We start from the raw sequence: 18,183 nt of genomic DNA on the forward strand, positions 1-18,183 counted from the left end.
CCTACTATTGATTGACCAAGATTAATGATGCGTAGCTTAACGTTGTACAGAATGAATTTAATAACTTAAAGTGATTGCTTCATTTTAACAAGAATTATTAAGACTAGTCTCCCATGAATGTTTTTGTCTGTCTGGCTGCGTGGTTTTGATGTGTGACCTAGAAAATGCAGCATCCTGTAATGATGGATTCTGTAGCAGAGCCGAGAACTGACAAAGGCGGTCTGTTTACGCATTTGTGCAAAGTCAGATGAGATCCCAAAGCCGATGACTAATTAATGAGCTGACTCATTTATATACATGACTGGGGAGAGCGCTATCATGGCATCAGCTGGAAACACCGTTTCAGACATGCTTGTTTTACCGGGGAGCTAACTAAGAAGCCCTCATTAGACTAAAATGTGTCATTTGGATCAATTTTCCGATTTGTTGATGTTGTAAGGATATGAGTTGTTTTTGGTTTCAGTCGCAACTTAGTTTGTTTGGTCTCTTCAATGTCGAGGTCATTGCGATGTTCATCGGACTCTGACCTTTTCCCAATTCAAAGCATTCAGCTCAGTGATTCCATCAGTTCAGCTCATTCTACATCTTTCCATATTTTTCAATATCATTTCACATCCATAACATTGTTCAATGACATTCCCATTTTATTTTGTCAGTCAGCATTTCAGGCTTCACATGATATTTCCCCAGAATTTGCAACGTTTATACATATTGTTATATTAAGTCTGTATGATCTTCACAAGATAGCACGTCCGCCTCATAGTTCAAAGGTCCCGGTTGAAATCCACCTGGCTCCGGCCTTCCTGTGTGGAGTTTGCATGTTCTCCCCGAGCCTGTGTGGGTTCTCTCCGGGCAATTCAGCTTCCTCCAGTACACTGCACCACATTTACTTTGCATCATCCTAAACACACCTTCCTCCACATCCTCTCTCCATTCCTCCCTCTTCTCAATTTAACCATCTTCCAGCGCACGCACATGCAGGCTCATCATCAGCTGAGTGAAGGCACTCAAGAAGCAGAGTGAGCTTCAGTCAGGCAGGGAGGTCACCGTGACCTCTAGTGAAGCGGAAAATGCACAAGGCCTTGCGCGAGGAGGCGCCTCTCGTGTCTGTACGACTGAATGATGCAGAGGGGGTCTGTTTTAGTAACTGTTAAAACATCACGCAGAGTTTAATTATATGTAAGATAGGTGAATTGCTTTTCGGTGACCATCCTTCACAAGTATTCCCCGGTGCTCTCAGAAGGGCCATTAACCCCAATTTCAAAAGTGACAAATGCGAGAGACCCACCATCCCCGAGGCGAATACTAAACTGGGCCACAAAAAAGCAACGAGGGACGCTCACTCAGTCTAATAAGAGTTCAGAGTGAGGTTATTAGCATGCACGGAAGTGCGAGCAAGCGAGACATGCATGTCTCCATGTGGCTGCCGCAGAGCTTGGCCAAACTGCAGCCTGACGCCAGCAGCTGTAGGGTAGTGATGCAATAATCTTGTTACCATGGAGACCTGAGGTTCCCAAAAAAATCCAAGGGCGGTGGAAAGTCACTGTGCTTGGCTGGCTGGGACACTGCTGAGATGAGACGCATAAGGGTGCTTGACAAGCTCTTATTGCACTTCATTCTTACATGTGTCTAATGTATTTTTTATTTTATGCATTCCATGCACAGAACAAAACTAAACACATTGTCCATGAGAGTCAGACACTTGAATGAGCAATGAATGCCTTACCGTATATACATTATGAATGTACTTGTGTTGTGTGTTTGCTCATTTATGCATCCTATTACCTCAAGTGATTGGTGATTATGATCTAATTCTGCCAAGCAGCTCACCCAGCGTGAACTCATAAGATTGCATGAAAATAAGCCTAAGATTAGGTTCTGAAGCTAATAAATAGCTGCTTTGCAAGCTTTAAAAACAGGACATGTAGTACTGAAAATGCTCTGCTGCTGAACTGTAAAACTCCTCAAATTATGTGCAACCTGTCCATCAAATCCTAAGTGAAAAATCATCAACCAGTGCTCAAAAATCCACGTTGTAGGAAATGTAGAGAAAATGTATGCAAAACGATTCACTATTCAAACTGCTTCAGAAAATCTTATTGCATTCAAATCGGTCTGGTGAAACGTCAACAAATCTTTTTGCAATATTTATGTGAATCTTGTAAAACATCAGCAAATCTGACTCTTCAGCAAACCTCATCATACTTCAACCTAACTTTTAAAATTTAAAGAGATCTTCCAAGACTTCAGCACTTTTTTTTTTTCGCATGACTCCAGCAAACTTCATACGACTCCAACAACCCTTTTGGAACATCTTATACGACGAGTGTGACTCCAACAAATTTCACAGGCTCACAATAGATCAGCAAGTCTTACTAATCTTCAACAAATTGTGACACCTCAGAAAATCTCACCAAGCATCGACAAATGAGGTGTTATCAGCTATAGCAAGTAGTCAGCAAATCTTTTTACGTGACTTCAGCAAAATATTTGAAACCAAAAAATGTTGTGGAATTTCAACATATCTTGTGAGACATCGATGAATTTATGTGATTTAAAAATCTCACAAGATTTCAGCAATTTGTTTCACAAATCTCCTGAGATTCCAACAAAACAATTGAAACATTTGAAAAACCTTGTACAACTTCACCAGAACTAATAAGACTTCAGCCCATCTCACTAACTCGCAAGTCAGCAAGTTTTCCTAAACTTCATCAAATTTGTGATACTTTAGCAAATCTCACCAGGCATCATAAGATTTTATCACACTTCAAAAAATCTCATCAAATATAGCAAAATCTTATTGAACTGAATAATAACCCTTCACTTGAGATCTTTACAAACTTCAACAAATCTCATAAGACTTCTGCAAATTTTTTTACAAGACTCCTGCAAAACTTTTCACAAGACTCCAACAAACCTATTGAAGCATTTGAAAATCTTGTGCAACTTCAGCAGAACTAATGAGACCCCAGCAGATCTTGCTAACTCACAAGACACTACTCCAGTGAATCCTATCTCGTCGACTTAGTATCACCTTATGTTCCGTCCCGACAACTTCGATCACAAAATGCCGGTTTGCTATCGACCCCACGGGCTAAAAAGAAGTCTGCGGGATCAAGGGCATTTTCCATTCGCGCGCCAGTACTATGGAATGCCCTACCTATGGAAGTTCGCGCAGCCACCTCGGTAGAAATCTTTAAATCCCGACTAAAAACACATCTATACTCAAAAGCATTTAGTTAAATTAGCCTGTCTGCAGCCTTCTTCTTTTTCTTCTTTTTTCCTGCCCCCCTCTTCCGGCCGGGAGAGGGGGCTAGCTAGATGGTGAGGGTTGACTTGACCGCCTCCATTGGGTCCTGCGCTGGTCGACCATCACGGGTTAGGAGTCTAGCCGCCTGCGGTCCACCTGGCTGGAATGCGGGATGGTTCCTGCCCAATGGCTTTGCCTGCTGTCAAGACATCACTGCACTATATAGCACAATATGTTTTCTGTAATTTATATTGTTTCTGTGTTCGGTACATGCAGCATCCACTTCAACCTGTGGGCCTGGAAGGGGGCTCCTCCCACCTGTGGTCCCTTCTGGAGGTTTCTGATTTTCCCCAAATTGGGGTTTTTGAGTTTTTCCTTCCCCTTCTGGGAGCTTTGACAGGGGATGCTGTTGTGTACCTTACATTGAAAAGATGTCTCTGTATGACCTCTTTTCATTCTGTGAAGCCCTTTGAGACTTCGGTGATTTAGGGCTATATAAATAAAATTTGATTGATTGATTGATTGATTAAGAAATATCAATAAAACCTTTGAGGCTTTAACCTAGAAAAAAAAAAAGTAGCATCTCTAGACATCAGCAAACACTTTCATCTGACATTATGAGTACAATATATATTACTCTTTCTAATTTTACTTTAAACTGATTAGCTGTTTTTCCAAATATATGACAATTGTGAATGTCAAAATGTTGTTATTGATTCAACACTTAATAACTTAATGGCTGAAACAAACAGTATAATTTACATATTTCACTGTTTAACATTACAGTAAATGCTTCATTATTTTTTTTTCTGAACTGGTATCACTCATTTCCTAGGCAGTTTGCCGATCTCCCTTTCTTCCATGTAGATTTACGCATGCCTTTGGCAAATCTAATTGAAATCAATCTAAATGTAATCCCTACATCTCCTTACTTTAGTGTCTTCAGTGTTTATGCCTTGTGCTAGAACGCGAAGAATCTCCAGCAGCTTTTTGATGTGGATTTCCTGAGAGTATATCACCCATTAGCATGCAGCCCACCTCTGAGACGTGTTGAGGGGAAAAAAAAAAAAAAAAAAACAGGCAAGAGGAACAAAGAGCTCCTGCTGGACACCTCTTCCTTGTTTTTTATTTTAGAGATACTTCATGTCGCGAAAAGTGTAGATATATGAGATCTGCTGAAGAAACAATGATGACCAGCAACCACAGTTGGTTGCTATTGGGAAGACGATGGAGGGCTTATCGAGGGAGAGTGCTTAATATTCCATGCACATACAGTTGCTCCACTATAGTCAGAGTTTAAAAATAGACCACGATGCCCTGAGCTAATGGGACTGGTGTTCGGGGGGTGCAGATTGGACTGCAAAGTGAGTTGAATGGTTATAACCTTGGTTAGTAAATACAAAGTGGAAAACGTATTGTGTGTCTAGTAGTATTAAGTAAGGAAAACTGACTGAAAACTGTAAAGATGGCTGAAAAAAAAGAGGTCTGCGTTTCCATGACACAAGAAATTTTTAAGGGGCAAAAAGACAAGCAAAATTAGCTTCGATGGAGATGACACAATTTGCCATAAAATGAGTATCACACTTGTTGATTTCTGAAATGAAACATAATTTTGTAGTAGTTTGAGAGGATTATGAAATATATCATTGTAAAATTCAGTCATTTCTTCATTTCTATTATTTGTCTATTTCTGACAATTATGACTCAAGCAACACAGTTTGTAAAGAAACGTTTTGTACAGCTCTTGTAATGGATGTCATTATATTCTAGATGTGTCCCAGTTGTAATCCAGTTTTGAGTTTCATGCCAGGGCTCCATCACATGAATGACATGTAAGTAGGAAGCGTTTCATTTCAATTACACACTTAGTAAATAATATGACATGGTTGTGAGTAAGATTAAGGAAAACATGAAGAGAATATTAGATTTTTTTGTTTTTGTTTTTTGAGGAATCGTCAATCTGGCATGGGTTGTCACACACACGGTTACTATTTATACCATAGTTTATAAATTGGCAAATGAGTTCAGCAGCTTTTCATGTTATGTCTCAGAGGAAATTAAGCATCAACTGACCTCGATAATACAACAGCGACATTTTAGTTGGAATCAAGAAGCACTGAAATAACTGCTGAATTGCAGTTTTGTGTTTGCTCTGAGTGACTCACGCACACACACGCACACAAACACACACAAAATACAGCACTGCAATGGAAGGTCTCCGGCGACATCATTAGTGCATTTGCATTTTGTCACTGCCGCAGCGTAATTAGCACTTTTATGCCATCATATTCCCTTTCCTCCTCATTTTGAGCGTGTCCACAGACACACATGCGAACACACACACAAACACAAATGCACGCTGACAGAGAAACATACTCAATCTATCCATCCATTCTCTTCACCGCTCATCCTGACAAAGGCCGTGGGCTTGCTGGTGCCTATCCCAGCTGCCTTTGGCTGTAGGCGGAGTACACCCTGAACTGGTTCCCAGCCAATCGCAGGGCACACAGAGACGAACGAACATTCGCACTCTCAAGCAGGCATAAGGGCAATTTGGAGTGTCCTATATACCTACACTGCATGTTTTCAGAATGTGGGAGGAAACAAAAGTCCCCAGAGAAAACCCATGCAGGCATGGGGAAACATGCAAACTTCACACAGGAAGGCGGGTGCCAGAATCAAAACCCCGATCTTTGCATGTGAGGCGGGGGTGCTAACCATTATGCTTTGTGCCGCCCAACATATAAAATACACAACAAAACTCACTTTTGTCTGTACAAAACAATAAACACACATACATTGATACCCAATGCAAAGAACTTTTTGGCACTCTTTGATTGTTGCAGTTGGAGTTTCCCTGAAGGGGATCTGATTTTTGTTTCTACGCCATAAGACGTCCTCCAAACACTACTGTCTAACACACTTTTGTCCACACCAGGCAGAAATAACTGATGACACTAACACTATTCAAATAGCATGTCTATTGGAAAACAGACTTGACAGCCTTGCTCAAATGCCACATTTTTGTGCTACAGTAAAGTAAAACCAAGAAGAAAAAATCAAAAGGATTTCCACTTATGACTTAGAACCTGCAGGAAAAGCAATCTTGTAGGGAGGGGAAGTAAACATTTAAACTGAAATGTGTTTGTACATGTGGGCACACCCTTATATTGGATATTGGACATATCACATTTTAGAATTTTGTTGATACGGTGAATGAATTGAGAAGCTGCAATAAACTTAAAAAAAAAGAGGTAAGAGCAAATGATATCTTGAAGGCATTGACGTCCTTGAGATAGAGATTGGACCTCAGTCCTTGCCTGACACCGGATGGTTTTAGAAGCAAGTTTATGCTAAATTTAGGCATTATCATTAATTTAGTGCCGAGGTGAAGGCAGCCTGGGCAAAAGGAGCAGACTTTTTGTTTCGCGGTGTTAAAAAAATAAAAAAGTTACTAAAATAAAAATGAAAAGCAATTTTGCGATAGCAAGTGGATTTTGAAATAAAGTGTTAATATTGGACACTTCCAGAAACTTGCTGAATGGATGTTTTTTTTTTTTTTTTTTTTTGGAGCGCCGCCAATTCATATTTCAAAGGAGAAAATAAATATGTATTTTCTATTTTTTTTTCTTCTACTACTACTTTTAGCATTTCCTTTCTGCCTGCTCTAATAGAGTGCCAGGTGAGCGAGCCACTCTCTCATAAGCAATGCGTAATTGATTTCTGCAATAATTTCATTCGAGCAATAATTTAGCCTTGCATGGAAAGAATAAAGAATTCACCGCCATATGACAGTACATATACAAACAGTAGTAAAAAAAATTGCTTCGTTTACTCTTTAACTATGGCCTTTTTAAAATGCTACATTTAATAGTCCAATGTTTCATATGCAGCAATATTGACTGCAGTAAAGGCTAGAGCTGGCAATGCCCTATAAATCATCATTGTATTCTGTTCTTTAAATTGAAAGTTTTTATTAAAACGTGAAAACAGAGACTGCATTTTAAAACTCATATGGGCTAACATACTGAGAAATGTTAACAGCAGAGATAGACTTGGTGGAACAAATAACTCAAGTAGTTAATTTGAAATACAGTATCAACATGAAAATAAATTGTCTTTAAATAGCAGAAGATCATGATTTTATCAATTTATTCATATGATTGACCTTTAACATGCCTCTAGAGGTGCTGCTGTTTTGTTTAGCAACATTTCAAAAGTACACAGCAGATAACTATTTTGAGTTCATTTCAATTACTAGATGCTTATGAAAGTTTGAGCTACCTTCGGTGGAAGGCAAAATTATAAGGCTGGAAAAAAAAGGTCGACCAAGACGGGTCCGTCCGAATAGTTATAGTTTAAAAACAGACCGGCAAAAAAATATTCGCCTCAAAGCTCTGCCAGATTCATGTTTGTTCCACGTTTTTCCACATCAACTTTTAATGCAGATGTACACAGTGTTCTAATGGCAATAAGGTGTAAAGAGTCCCCCCAAAATCAAGAGCTATCACAAGTTCGGGATCAATTCGAATTACGAAAAGAGAAAGACACATTTTTATTTACCTTACCGTCCTTAAATCAGTACTTTTTTTATTTTCCCAGTATTAGTATTAGTATTAGTATTAGTATTAGTATTAGTATTAGTATCAGTATTAGTACTAGTATTAGTATTAGTCCAGGATGACCCAAAAAACAGGAACTTTTTAACAATGCTGTACAACCAATAGTGATGGAAGAAAAATATTGGTTTTATATTAATTGAAACCTTAAAACTTGCCATTTAAGAATAACTAAGCTTTCTTTTTTTTCTTTTTTTTTTTTTTAATTATGTCCTGTAGATGTTTTCCTCTTGTACGAATGCATTTTTGAAATGCGCTGTAGAAAATTAAACTTAAAATTTAAACATTTAAATCAGACTCGTGTACAACATCAATGTTCCGTGGAGTAAAAGCACTTCTTGGTCGTCCTGTTGTTTTTTTCTTTAGGGCAGATCCAATCTCTTCAAAGTTATTAATCCAACATTTTATTGCATTTTTTATTTTATTTTCATTGCATTTTTTTGCGTGTTTTGATGGAACAGCGCCGTTACTTCCTAAGTTTTTCAAACAACGAAACTCCCTCTCGCAGCTGTCAAACTTTCACCATTTTTATTAAATTTTTATGGCTAATGCACACTGTTGACCATCCCATTGATTCATAGCTACTAAAATGGCAAAGTATTTACTTGTTCAAGGTCACTGTCTCGCAGTGTTGCCACTTGGTCATGTCGAGCAATACGCAATTCAAAAATTCCCTTTTTTTGGGTCACCCTGCATTAGGAATAAAATCTTGTTTTCACTTGTGGTATTTTTTAATTTCACCACTTTATGCATTTCCATCCATGAATGGTAAAGCATGTCATAATTCCCCTGTGATGAGGGAAGATCCTGCACAGCCCATGTGTGTACTAATTGAACTAATTGGGTCACAGTTAGCACATTTTATTCTGAGCCACATCTCCGAGGTGTGCAGTAGACATCAAATTTAATCAGAACAGAAAACATGTTAATCCTCGATAAATGACAAGATGACCCATGTTATGGCATGTGACTAAATGCAGCAGCCTTTGTAAACAACTGAGCCAGTTCGGTCATGTTATTCAGCCCGCTGTGTACGATTCCACATTTTTCTATTATTTCCCATGATGTGAATAACTGAATATGCACAGAGAAATTAAATATTTCTTCCCCGCTGTGCTCTGTTGAAGAAAGTGTTGAATCAGCCAACTCTAATTTCCAAATGTAACATCTTGATTGGGTGAAGCAGCCTCTAAGTGCTAGTTTTAATCCAAATGGTTCTCTTCAACTCAATATTGTATTATTGTATCCCCAAAGAAGCTATTACTATTAATAACAATGGAGATTATGTGTAGCGATACAAGTGCCAGTCAAAAGTTTGGAAACCGCAAATTTGCACACTTCCTCTAAGCATAAACATTACATAGACACACTCTCTTTTGATTAAATTATTTTTACCCAAATAATTTCATCACTATTTATGTAGATGAATTTAATAAGAAACTTAACCATACTAAACACTGAAGTTGAAGGTGTTTTCAATACTTTTGACTGATACTGGATGTAAAGATATAGCTCTTGAAATATTGACACAGGAAGATTTGAATCTGAGAGAGATACTTTACTCATTTTCAGCGGTAAACAGTTAACACTTTGTCTATAATCAACTCTTTTAGTGCCAGGCCTTTAAAAAAAAAAAAAGAGAGAGAGAGAGAACCTCCCAATTAAATACGAGCATTCTTACGTGTGATGTCAAGTTCTTCAGACAGCAAGTGGCAAAATGTGTTTTTAAATGTATTCTTTGTATGAGGAAAAATCATTTTGTTATTGGGGTATATTGAAATATAGAATAGCTAATATTTTATTAACTGTAATTAATAATTGTGAGGGGATTGAGTGCTGAAGATTTGTTGTATTATTTGTTGGACCATCTTTGGTACAGACCATAGAAAAAATCAAGGCACTACATTGTCAAATTCATTTTAAGAAATGTTACGTTTTGACTGCTGAAAATGGCTTAATAGAAGTCTAGTACCCCTTTAACACGAGAACCGTGGAACAGCTGTATTTCCCATTGGAATATATTGTCGGTATTTATATTATTTTCCATGAGCAGAAGGTGATCGTATTCATGTAAAACAATCATTCCCGTCACACTTGTTGATAAGTTGAAGACTGAGGAGGGAAAGAACTCAAGGTGACTTCACATCAGCCTTTCAAGAATCCCCAGAGTAAAAGCACTTGAAGTTGTCAGCGCTTGAAAGCCTTTGCTTTGCCTTTGCCGTCACGTTAGACGTTAGAAGTAAATGCGGAGCGCTAGCCACGGTCTTTGTGTGCTGTCATCATCTCTAATTCAGCAGAGAAGCGGAATCCCTAAGTAAGCGAGGAAGCTCCAAACACATCCACCACCGGGGTTCACTTAAGTCACGTGACTTCTCAATCCACAGCAGATAATAAACTCTAATGACTCCTCCTCGGCGCTCTGCGTCTTTACCACTTAGAAACACACGTCTCGTCTTCACTCACGTCGATTCGCTATTGATTTGCTCTGATGCGTCAAGTGCAAGGAGTGAGGAGAAACGCTTTAAACTAAGGCCTGAGTAAGTGAGTGTTTGTATGGAATTCAGTGGGCGCCATTATTCCCTGTTAATAGAAGCCTCTTCAGAAATACATTAAAAAGGGAGGAAAGTGCATTTTCAACAGCCTAACTACATCAAGCGCCGCAGTACTGCAAATTACTGTCATAATCGACGGCGCAAAGGTCACTGACCTTTTGGAAATGGAGTGCTTCTTGGATATAAATTCATATGAAATAATTACCTTTAATTATTATGTTTTTACTGCGCCCTATTTTGGTACTCAATCGCTTCCACATTTCATGACCGATTTTAATCATTTGTAACAGTTTTTCCACAGTTCAACAATATTCACCCCCAAGTTTCTAACACGGATTTCAAAAAGTATTTCTCATTCAAAATTCAATGTTCAGCTCAGTGAATTCACCTTGGCAATTATATTCAAGATTACTACAATCTAGCATGCCACATTCTACTTTTGCACCAAGAATTTGCACATTTTTCATCAATATAATTTTTCTTATTTCAGGTTTTCATCTAATCAAGTCTCACCTTTGCAATGTCAAATGCAAATGTTACCCCTTATAGATTGTTTTTCTCATTTAAAAAATTCACTCCTTTACAAATATTCTACTTTTTATATCCCAAAAATACCCATTCACTGTCCATAGTACATTATGCATTCCATATCAAATTACATTTGATTTCAGACCAATTCAAACTGTTCTAACTTTGAAATGCAGCTCATCCCTACTGCATTTCAAAAAAGTCAAAATTGTGATCTTTTTTTGGTATTCCCCCTTTAGTTTACACATTTTCTTTAACAGATTCAAATGATTCCAACTTTGAACGCTTCAGATCATCATACACTTTTTTTTTACAAGTGAGAATTTTAAGGTTTTTGTGGTTTACCTCTAATTTCCTCACTATGTTACTGGTTCACACTGCTCCAACTTTAAACTTTTTGTTTGCCTTATCCCTATAATTTTTTTCTTTTAATCGTTTTTATCTTTTTGACATTTTCCTCTAATTTTTGACAGATTCAAACTGTTCCAATTTTACAGTTCAGCTCATCCGTACAATTGTTTTGACAAATTCTACACAAATAAACTTTGTTCATTTTTCTGAAATATTCAATACCTCTCCACAATATTCCACAATGATCAATCTCATTCTTTATTTTTTTTAATTATTTTATTGTATTGTATAGTTCCTAATCATTCCGCATGCTTCCAGAATTTTTCATTCAGGTTTGAGCATTCACACTCAATTTCTCCAGAAATGGCCTCATTTAGTTTTAATGATGATATTAATAATTAACACAACAAGAATGGAAACATAAATATCAATGTGCAATAATTTATGTGTTTTATAAATACAACATTTTTTGGAATATTCTTTGGTAATCACAATGCCCCATCACCGGTGAGGTCAATGAGCAGGTCCTGAAATTCTAGAGCAAATTCCAAGGCACATATCAAACATGCATTCTCAATCACATCTGTGGTGACATTAGAGTCTTGAACTAACCTATCATTCACGTTTTGGAATGTGGGCGCAAGATAGATTGCCCAAAGAGCACAAGACAACATGCAAACGCCACTTAGCCTAACTTTAGGAATGTCAGGGAGGCATGTGAAATCCATTCCATGCCAAATCAAAGTTCCCCAAAATAATGTCCATACAGCTCAGAGAAGCAATGGTGATCAATTGCAATCAAATTGTACCAATAAAATTCATCTTTGGGGAGAGCGAGCGATTGTGTTACTGGCCAAATCGATTTCTGAAGCCAACACATAAACACATGGAAAAGCAATCCCCCTTAATCCTGCATGAAAAAATTTATTGTTGTTTTTTTTTTTTTTTAAAGATGCATGTCTCGTCCTCATTTTATCTGCACTGACATGTCCTAATTAAGATTCAAATGTTGTTGCATGCTGTTGTGAGCTTTGCCAGCCTCCAACATTGCTGCAGAATTGGTGATGGGATGTCCACACTGGTGATGTCATTGACCGACCTCCCCTGATTCAACCCCCCCCCCCCGCGCGCCCCCAAATCACATTCAAATCAATGAAATACATCAAGTGTTGGCCATGCCATGTTAAAATAAACAACGCGTCGCTAACTGCGCTGACCTGAATGGTGCAGGTGTACTCGGAATCGTCCAGCAGCCGCACGGTGCAGTTGCACTCCCGGTCCAGACTCCGGATGCTGCTGCTCATCAGTCTGCTCAGCATCTTCCCAGCGGTCTGCGAACCGGACCGGGGAGGACGACGAGAGGCGCATGTATGCGAGTTAACGACGCGCCCGCACCGTGCGCCAACACCTGGTCGGCGGAAGCGGCCGTGAACTGCGCTGCAGATGGAACATCGCCGGCTGGCTCGGGAGCACCGGAGATTGGAGGTAACTGGCTGCCTGCTCCGTGCTCCACGTTCAAGAGCAACCCTCCTCCCCTCCTTTCTTTTTAATGCCACACCTTCCCCTTCTTTTCAATGTGTTGCGATTGAACGGTGCATTTGCAGCGGCCAATCATGTCCAACAGACTACCAGTCGTGACCGAAACCATGCATGTCGATATTACCTATATACAAAGTGCGTGGTTTCAGGAGTTGGTCGAGACCCAAATACCAATGACCTATGATCATATAATGAAGTCTATTTAATTCGAATTATTTAAGGTGTGCTGTTTAGCTATTGTTTGTGATGTACTTTATTCTGACCAAACCCAACATAGTTGCCATTACATTGCGTTTTGCAATTGTGATGAAAATGTGTTTTATTTTATTCAAATATTACAGGGACACGCAAAGCACACTTTCTTCTTGGACATGTATTATATGAACTTTTCCACACAGGGCTACCTAACATCAGATACAAACCCGTTAACATATGTACAATTTTCGTAATGTACAAATTAAACAGTATCAACGCCTGGCCATAAATTCTTAGTCATTAAATTATCAAATGACTGTTTAACTCTTGAAATGCAGTACTTTGGTGTTATTGTTGTACGGCACTGTTGTTTAAGCCGTGGAATGTCATCAATACTTGAAATTTAGTTTCGAAATTGGTGTGTAGGTCAGGTTCAAGCTATCTTCACATATTTTACTTGGATTGTAGTGACACTCAGTGGCCATTTGCTACATCGCAATGCTGCGCGTGTTGCCGCCTTTGACGCCCCGCCTCTGTAGCTTCTGATTGGCTGTCACACTTCCTGTTTCATAACTCTTCAATGTGTTTGTTACCGAACCCAAATCTTGCTGCACGAGACTCGTTCAAGCGGATTTAAAGACGCATTTAAGGTAGATTAATTGATTTTGCTTGTTTATTACTATGACTCAGTTTGCACGTTGGTAATTTGCCTTTGTGGCGGTAACTTGCCAGGTCGGTGTATTTCATTTTTTGAAGTCTGCATGCACTCTAATGTGTGCACCAACTCAGATGAATTCTGCACAAACCGTATACTTTTGAAGGTAAAATTGTAAAATAAACTAGATACAGGTAGAATTACATATGTAAAAAAATATTATTTTTTCAGACTAAACTGTCATACAGAAACCCTTATTAGTTACTTAACTATGCGTAACGCTGATAGAAGCATTATTTATCAAATTGTGTGTGCATTTATTGCAAACGTTACAAAATAATTTACCCAAATGTTTGCAATAACAAGCTCTCTAAACGACACGGACCCACAACATTAACCATATTATTAATACCCTAATTCAGCAACTGTTTTTAAAATTGCTCATTTTGTCCCGTGCCTGCAGACATGAGTCACAGATGCATTCACTGGTTCCGAAAAGGACTGCGGCTGCACGACAACCCTGCTCTAATGGCAGCTTTGAGGGATTGCAAGGAGCTCTACCCCGTGTTTATCCTCGATCCACACCTCCTCGACAAGAAATGGGTGGGCATCAATCGCTGGAGGTTCCTGCTGGGGGCGCTAAAAGACTTGGACTGCAGCCTCAAACAACTCAACTCTAGGTAGACATGCTGATCATTCTAAAAGTCATAATAGCCTCTGACGTGTTTTCCTTTCCCTCTCTTTTATAGGTTGTTTGTTGTTAGAGGCAAGCCAGAGGACATGTTCCCCAAACTATTCAACAAGTGGAAAATAACAAAGCTGACCTATGAGTTTGACACGGAACCTTACAGCGTGTCCCGTGACCAGAAGGTGGCCGCCATAGCCAAAGAACATGGTGTGGAAGTCATCTGTAAAGTGTCCCACACGCTTTATGACATAGACCGGTAAGAAATTCGCAACATCGTGACTTAAATCTTCTTTCCAACACAGCACTGCAAAATTCATTAATGGAGTTGTTATTTTACCTATGATGTAGCAACCTTTGTTAACTAAGCGCCAGTATCACTGATTGTTTACTATATTTTGAAAACTATATTCCAAAGTGTTGAAAGCATCTAGATAATACATGAAATCATGGATGTTTCTGCCTTGTCATACGCATGATTCAGTCTTTAAAATTACTAAAAATGAACAAAATATTTTTGTTTTCCCAGAATAATTAAAGAAAATAACGGGAAAGCACCACTCACTTACAACCGAATGCAGGCAATAGTAAAGACCCTCGGCCCCCCTAAGAAGCCGATTCTCGCTCCCACTGCAGAGGACATGAAAGGTAATCAACTAGTTTTACTTATCATAGAATGTACATGAATTAAATGCAATATATTTACATTTTTTTCGTCAAAGGTGTGACGACCCCTCATTCAGAAGATGACACAAACAAATACGGGATGCCGTCAGTGGATGAGCTTGGACACGATACATCAGAACTCGGAGAGGAACCTTTCCCAGGGGGAGAACAAGAAGCCTTGAGGCGACTGGAGGAAAATATGAAAAAAACTGTAATTTATTTTTTATTTGTTGTTTTTGCGTGTTTCCACAACAAAGAGAGAAAGACTTATTTTTCTTACCATGGTGACTATTTCATCACATTCAACTGTGAATATCTTTCATCAACAGAGATGGGTGTGCAGTTTTGAGAAACCTCAGACATCTCCAAACTCTTTGAGCCCTAGCACCACGGTCCTCAGCCCTTACGTCACTTTTGGGTGCCTGTCTGCACGCACCTTCTGGTGGAGGCTGACCGAAGTCTACCGGGGGGTGAGGATTATTGTGCTGGTTATCAAAGACGGCAAACTCATAACTGTAAAGAGTTTCCAGTGTTTTTTGTTTTTATTCATAAATGGTATAATTGAGACTAAGAAGCAACAGTTAGAAAATAGATACGTTATAAATATCTTCTTTTTTTTTTTTTCAGAAGAAGCATTCTGATCCCCCAGTGTCCCTGCATGGGCAGTTACTGTGGCGAGAGTTCTTCTACACGGCCAGTGTGGGCATCCCCAACTTTAACAAAATGGAGGGCAACCCCGTGTGCACTCAAGTGGACTGGGATACGAACCACGACTATTTAGCCGCCTGGAGGGAGGTATGAAAAACCTGTCATGTGTTAGTCACGCAACCAAGACAATTTTTTCGCGACATCATCAAGGTCTTTTATTTTGAAAAGGCTCGGACCGGTTTCCCTTTTATTGACGCCATCATGACCCAGCTGAGACAAGAGGGTTGGATCCATCACCTGGCCAGACATGCTGTGGCCTGCTTTCTCACCAGAGGAGACCTGTGGATCAGCTGGGAGGAAGGGCAAAAAGTAAGTCAAGTTCATCCAGCGCTGATCTAAATATTGGTGTGAATCCTAGAATTGACAGTCACACAAGATGAGGGGAAAATGACAGAAAACAGGGTCAGAACGTGATTCTCACAAATTGTCGTCTCAGATTTGTTATTATGAAATAAGGCCCGATACAATACTAATACTAATTAATACAATATTAATACAGTACAAGAACTTATTTAGATTTTAGTGCAAATCCATACACAATAACTGCACTAAAAGAAAAGAACGTTTAAATTTAGCCTTTTAAAACTTGTTCATAAACACGTAAAAATCAATATTTATTTCACAGGCAACACTCACATGAATTCAAACCTTGGTAGAGGTCAACAGCACTCTGTTATTTTTTCTTTCATTGTTTACCGCAGGTGTTTGAGGAGCTGCTATTAGATGGTGACTGGGCTCTCAATGCGGGCAACTGGCAATGGCTCTCAGCCAGCACTTTCTTCCACCAGTACTTCAGGGTCTACTCTCCTGTGGCCTTTGGCAAAAAAACAGACAAAAATGGCGACTACATCAAGTATGACTATCATCTCTTAAACAGTGTTGCCATTTTTACTCATATCCGCCATCCTTACAGGAAGTACCTTCCCATCTTAAAGAAGTTCCCTGCTGTGTACATTTATGAGCCTTGGAAAGCACCGGGCAGTGTACAGAAGGCAGCAGGGTGCATTGTGGGTAAAGACTACCCACGCCCCATTGTGCAGCATGAAGTGATCAGCAAGAAGAACATCCAGAGGATGAAGTTGGCGTACACCAAGAGGTCCGCAGCCACCGACGAATCGCCCAGCAAGAAGGAAGGTGCTCAAACACAACATTAGGCACATCCACAATTGCATATTCAACAATGACTTGCAGGTAGAAAAAGTTAATAATGTGTCTGTATTTGAGTTGAAAAATTAATTTACATGTATAATCTATTTACATTTTAAAACACGTGTTTTAAGAACCTTACATTCACCAATCACCACTCACCTCCGGGTTTGGTCATGTGACATTTGAGCCGATATGCACCTGTGACGTCTTTCTCATGTGACAGTAAGAGGAAATTGTTTTAAAGGTAATAAATGTACATGAAGAGTAATTAAGTTAGAGTCAAACTGAACTTTTTACTGCTGAAAAGGTTCATTTATATAGAATGTTAAAGAATACCTTAAAGAAACAAGATTAATAAATTGACCATGGGATCTTATCGACAATATTTTGTAAATAAATAAAATAATTGTGTAACTGAATACGAAATTGTGTAATTTTAAGTTACGTATTTGTTGGTGCTGTCAAGCAATTCATTTTTTTTCTACTAAATCGCTAAATTTTTAAAGATAAATCGCAATTAATGTAATTTTGCAACAACTATTTTCCACGAAACTCGGAACAGATATTACTTGAGTAAACTCTTTGTGCATATATTTTTTTTTTTTATTCCATTTTTTCCCCATGAGCCCCCGGGCAGCAATTGAAAGTAAAATGGTGTTAGTGTCCATCTTTGTCTGTCTTTGTGCCGGTGACAATTTTTTGATTGCGTACCCCTGTGGTGTTTTGTCTTGCAGGTACGAAGCGAAAGGCGCCCTCTGTTGTCGACATGTTGAAGAAGAAAGCAAAAAAATGAGTCAAGCCATTACATTTTTGACTGTCCTTCGGTTAAACACTCTTCTGCTTGCATCTGTTTGCTGGTTTGGATACAATGTTGCTCGTTTTTTGCTGGCAGCTTTATAAGACAGCATCTTTTGATATTTTAACCTTTATTCCGTTATTTATTTCTTCATACTGTAATGCAGGGGTATGTGTCCTGCATGTTTTCTAGGTTTCTTTCCCTTACAAACCTGATTCAAATGATCAAGATCGTTAGCAGGCTTCTGCTGGGTTTGCTGATGAGTTGATCATTTGAATTAAGTGTGTTGGGGAAAAAAAACCTTGAAAACATGCATGACAGCGGCCCTTGAGGACCGGATTTGGACACCCCTGCTGTAATGGTTTTTGTCTATGTTTATATTATAAGATCAAATATTTGGGCACCCTGGATATTAAATTGTATCAATGTGAATAAATATGCCAAGGAAATGTGATACATTCTTGAAAAGACATTACATTACAAGTGA

At 38.9% G+C, this 18,183-nt stretch overlaps 2 protein-coding genes across 3 annotated transcripts in view; one reads left to right on the forward strand and one right to left on the reverse strand.

Annotated features, from left to right (window-relative positions):
* LOC148424517 (FERM domain-containing protein 5-like) overlaps positions 1-12,822 on the reverse strand; it is a 32,487-nt gene extending 19,665 nt beyond the window's left edge. Inside the window, exon 1 of the mRNA XM_088412164.1 lies at positions 12,521-12,822. Within this exon, the coding sequence (XP_088268290.1) occupies positions 12,521-12,622 (102 nt within the window). The 5' untranslated portion in view covers positions 12,623-12,822. The remainder of the gene's footprint in view (positions 1-12,520) is intronic.
* On the forward strand, positions 12,535-18,150 carry cry5 (cryptochrome circadian regulator 5). 2 transcript variants are annotated; one of them, XM_088412162.1, is made up of 11 exons: positions 12,535-12,788; positions 14,156-14,372; positions 14,442-14,636; positions 14,907-15,025; positions 15,100-15,254; positions 15,373-15,513; positions 15,671-15,838; positions 15,920-16,060; positions 16,453-16,604; positions 16,665-16,885; positions 17,635-18,150. In XM_088412162.1, the coding sequence occupies exons 1-11, from the start codon at positions 12,674-12,676 to the stop codon at positions 17,691-17,693; spliced, it is 1,683 nt and encodes a 560-aa protein (XP_088268288.1). In that variant the 5' UTR covers positions 12,535-12,673; the 3' UTR covers positions 17,694-18,150. The 2 variants fall into 2 exon arrangements, with proteins under 2 accessions (XP_088268288.1, XP_088268289.1); XM_088412163.1 differs by lacking the exon at positions 12,535-12,788 and adding an exon at positions 13,589-13,687.
* The last annotated feature ends 33 nt before the right edge of the window (positions 18,151-18,183 follow it).

This window comes from Hippichthys cyanospilos, chromosome 4, assembly GCF_059441005.1.
Source record: "Hippichthys cyanospilos isolate Australia breed blue-spotted pipefish chromosome 4, RoL_Hcya_1.0, whole genome shotgun sequence".
NCBI lineage: Eukaryota > Metazoa > Chordata > Actinopteri > Syngnathiformes > Syngnathidae > Hippichthys > Hippichthys cyanospilos.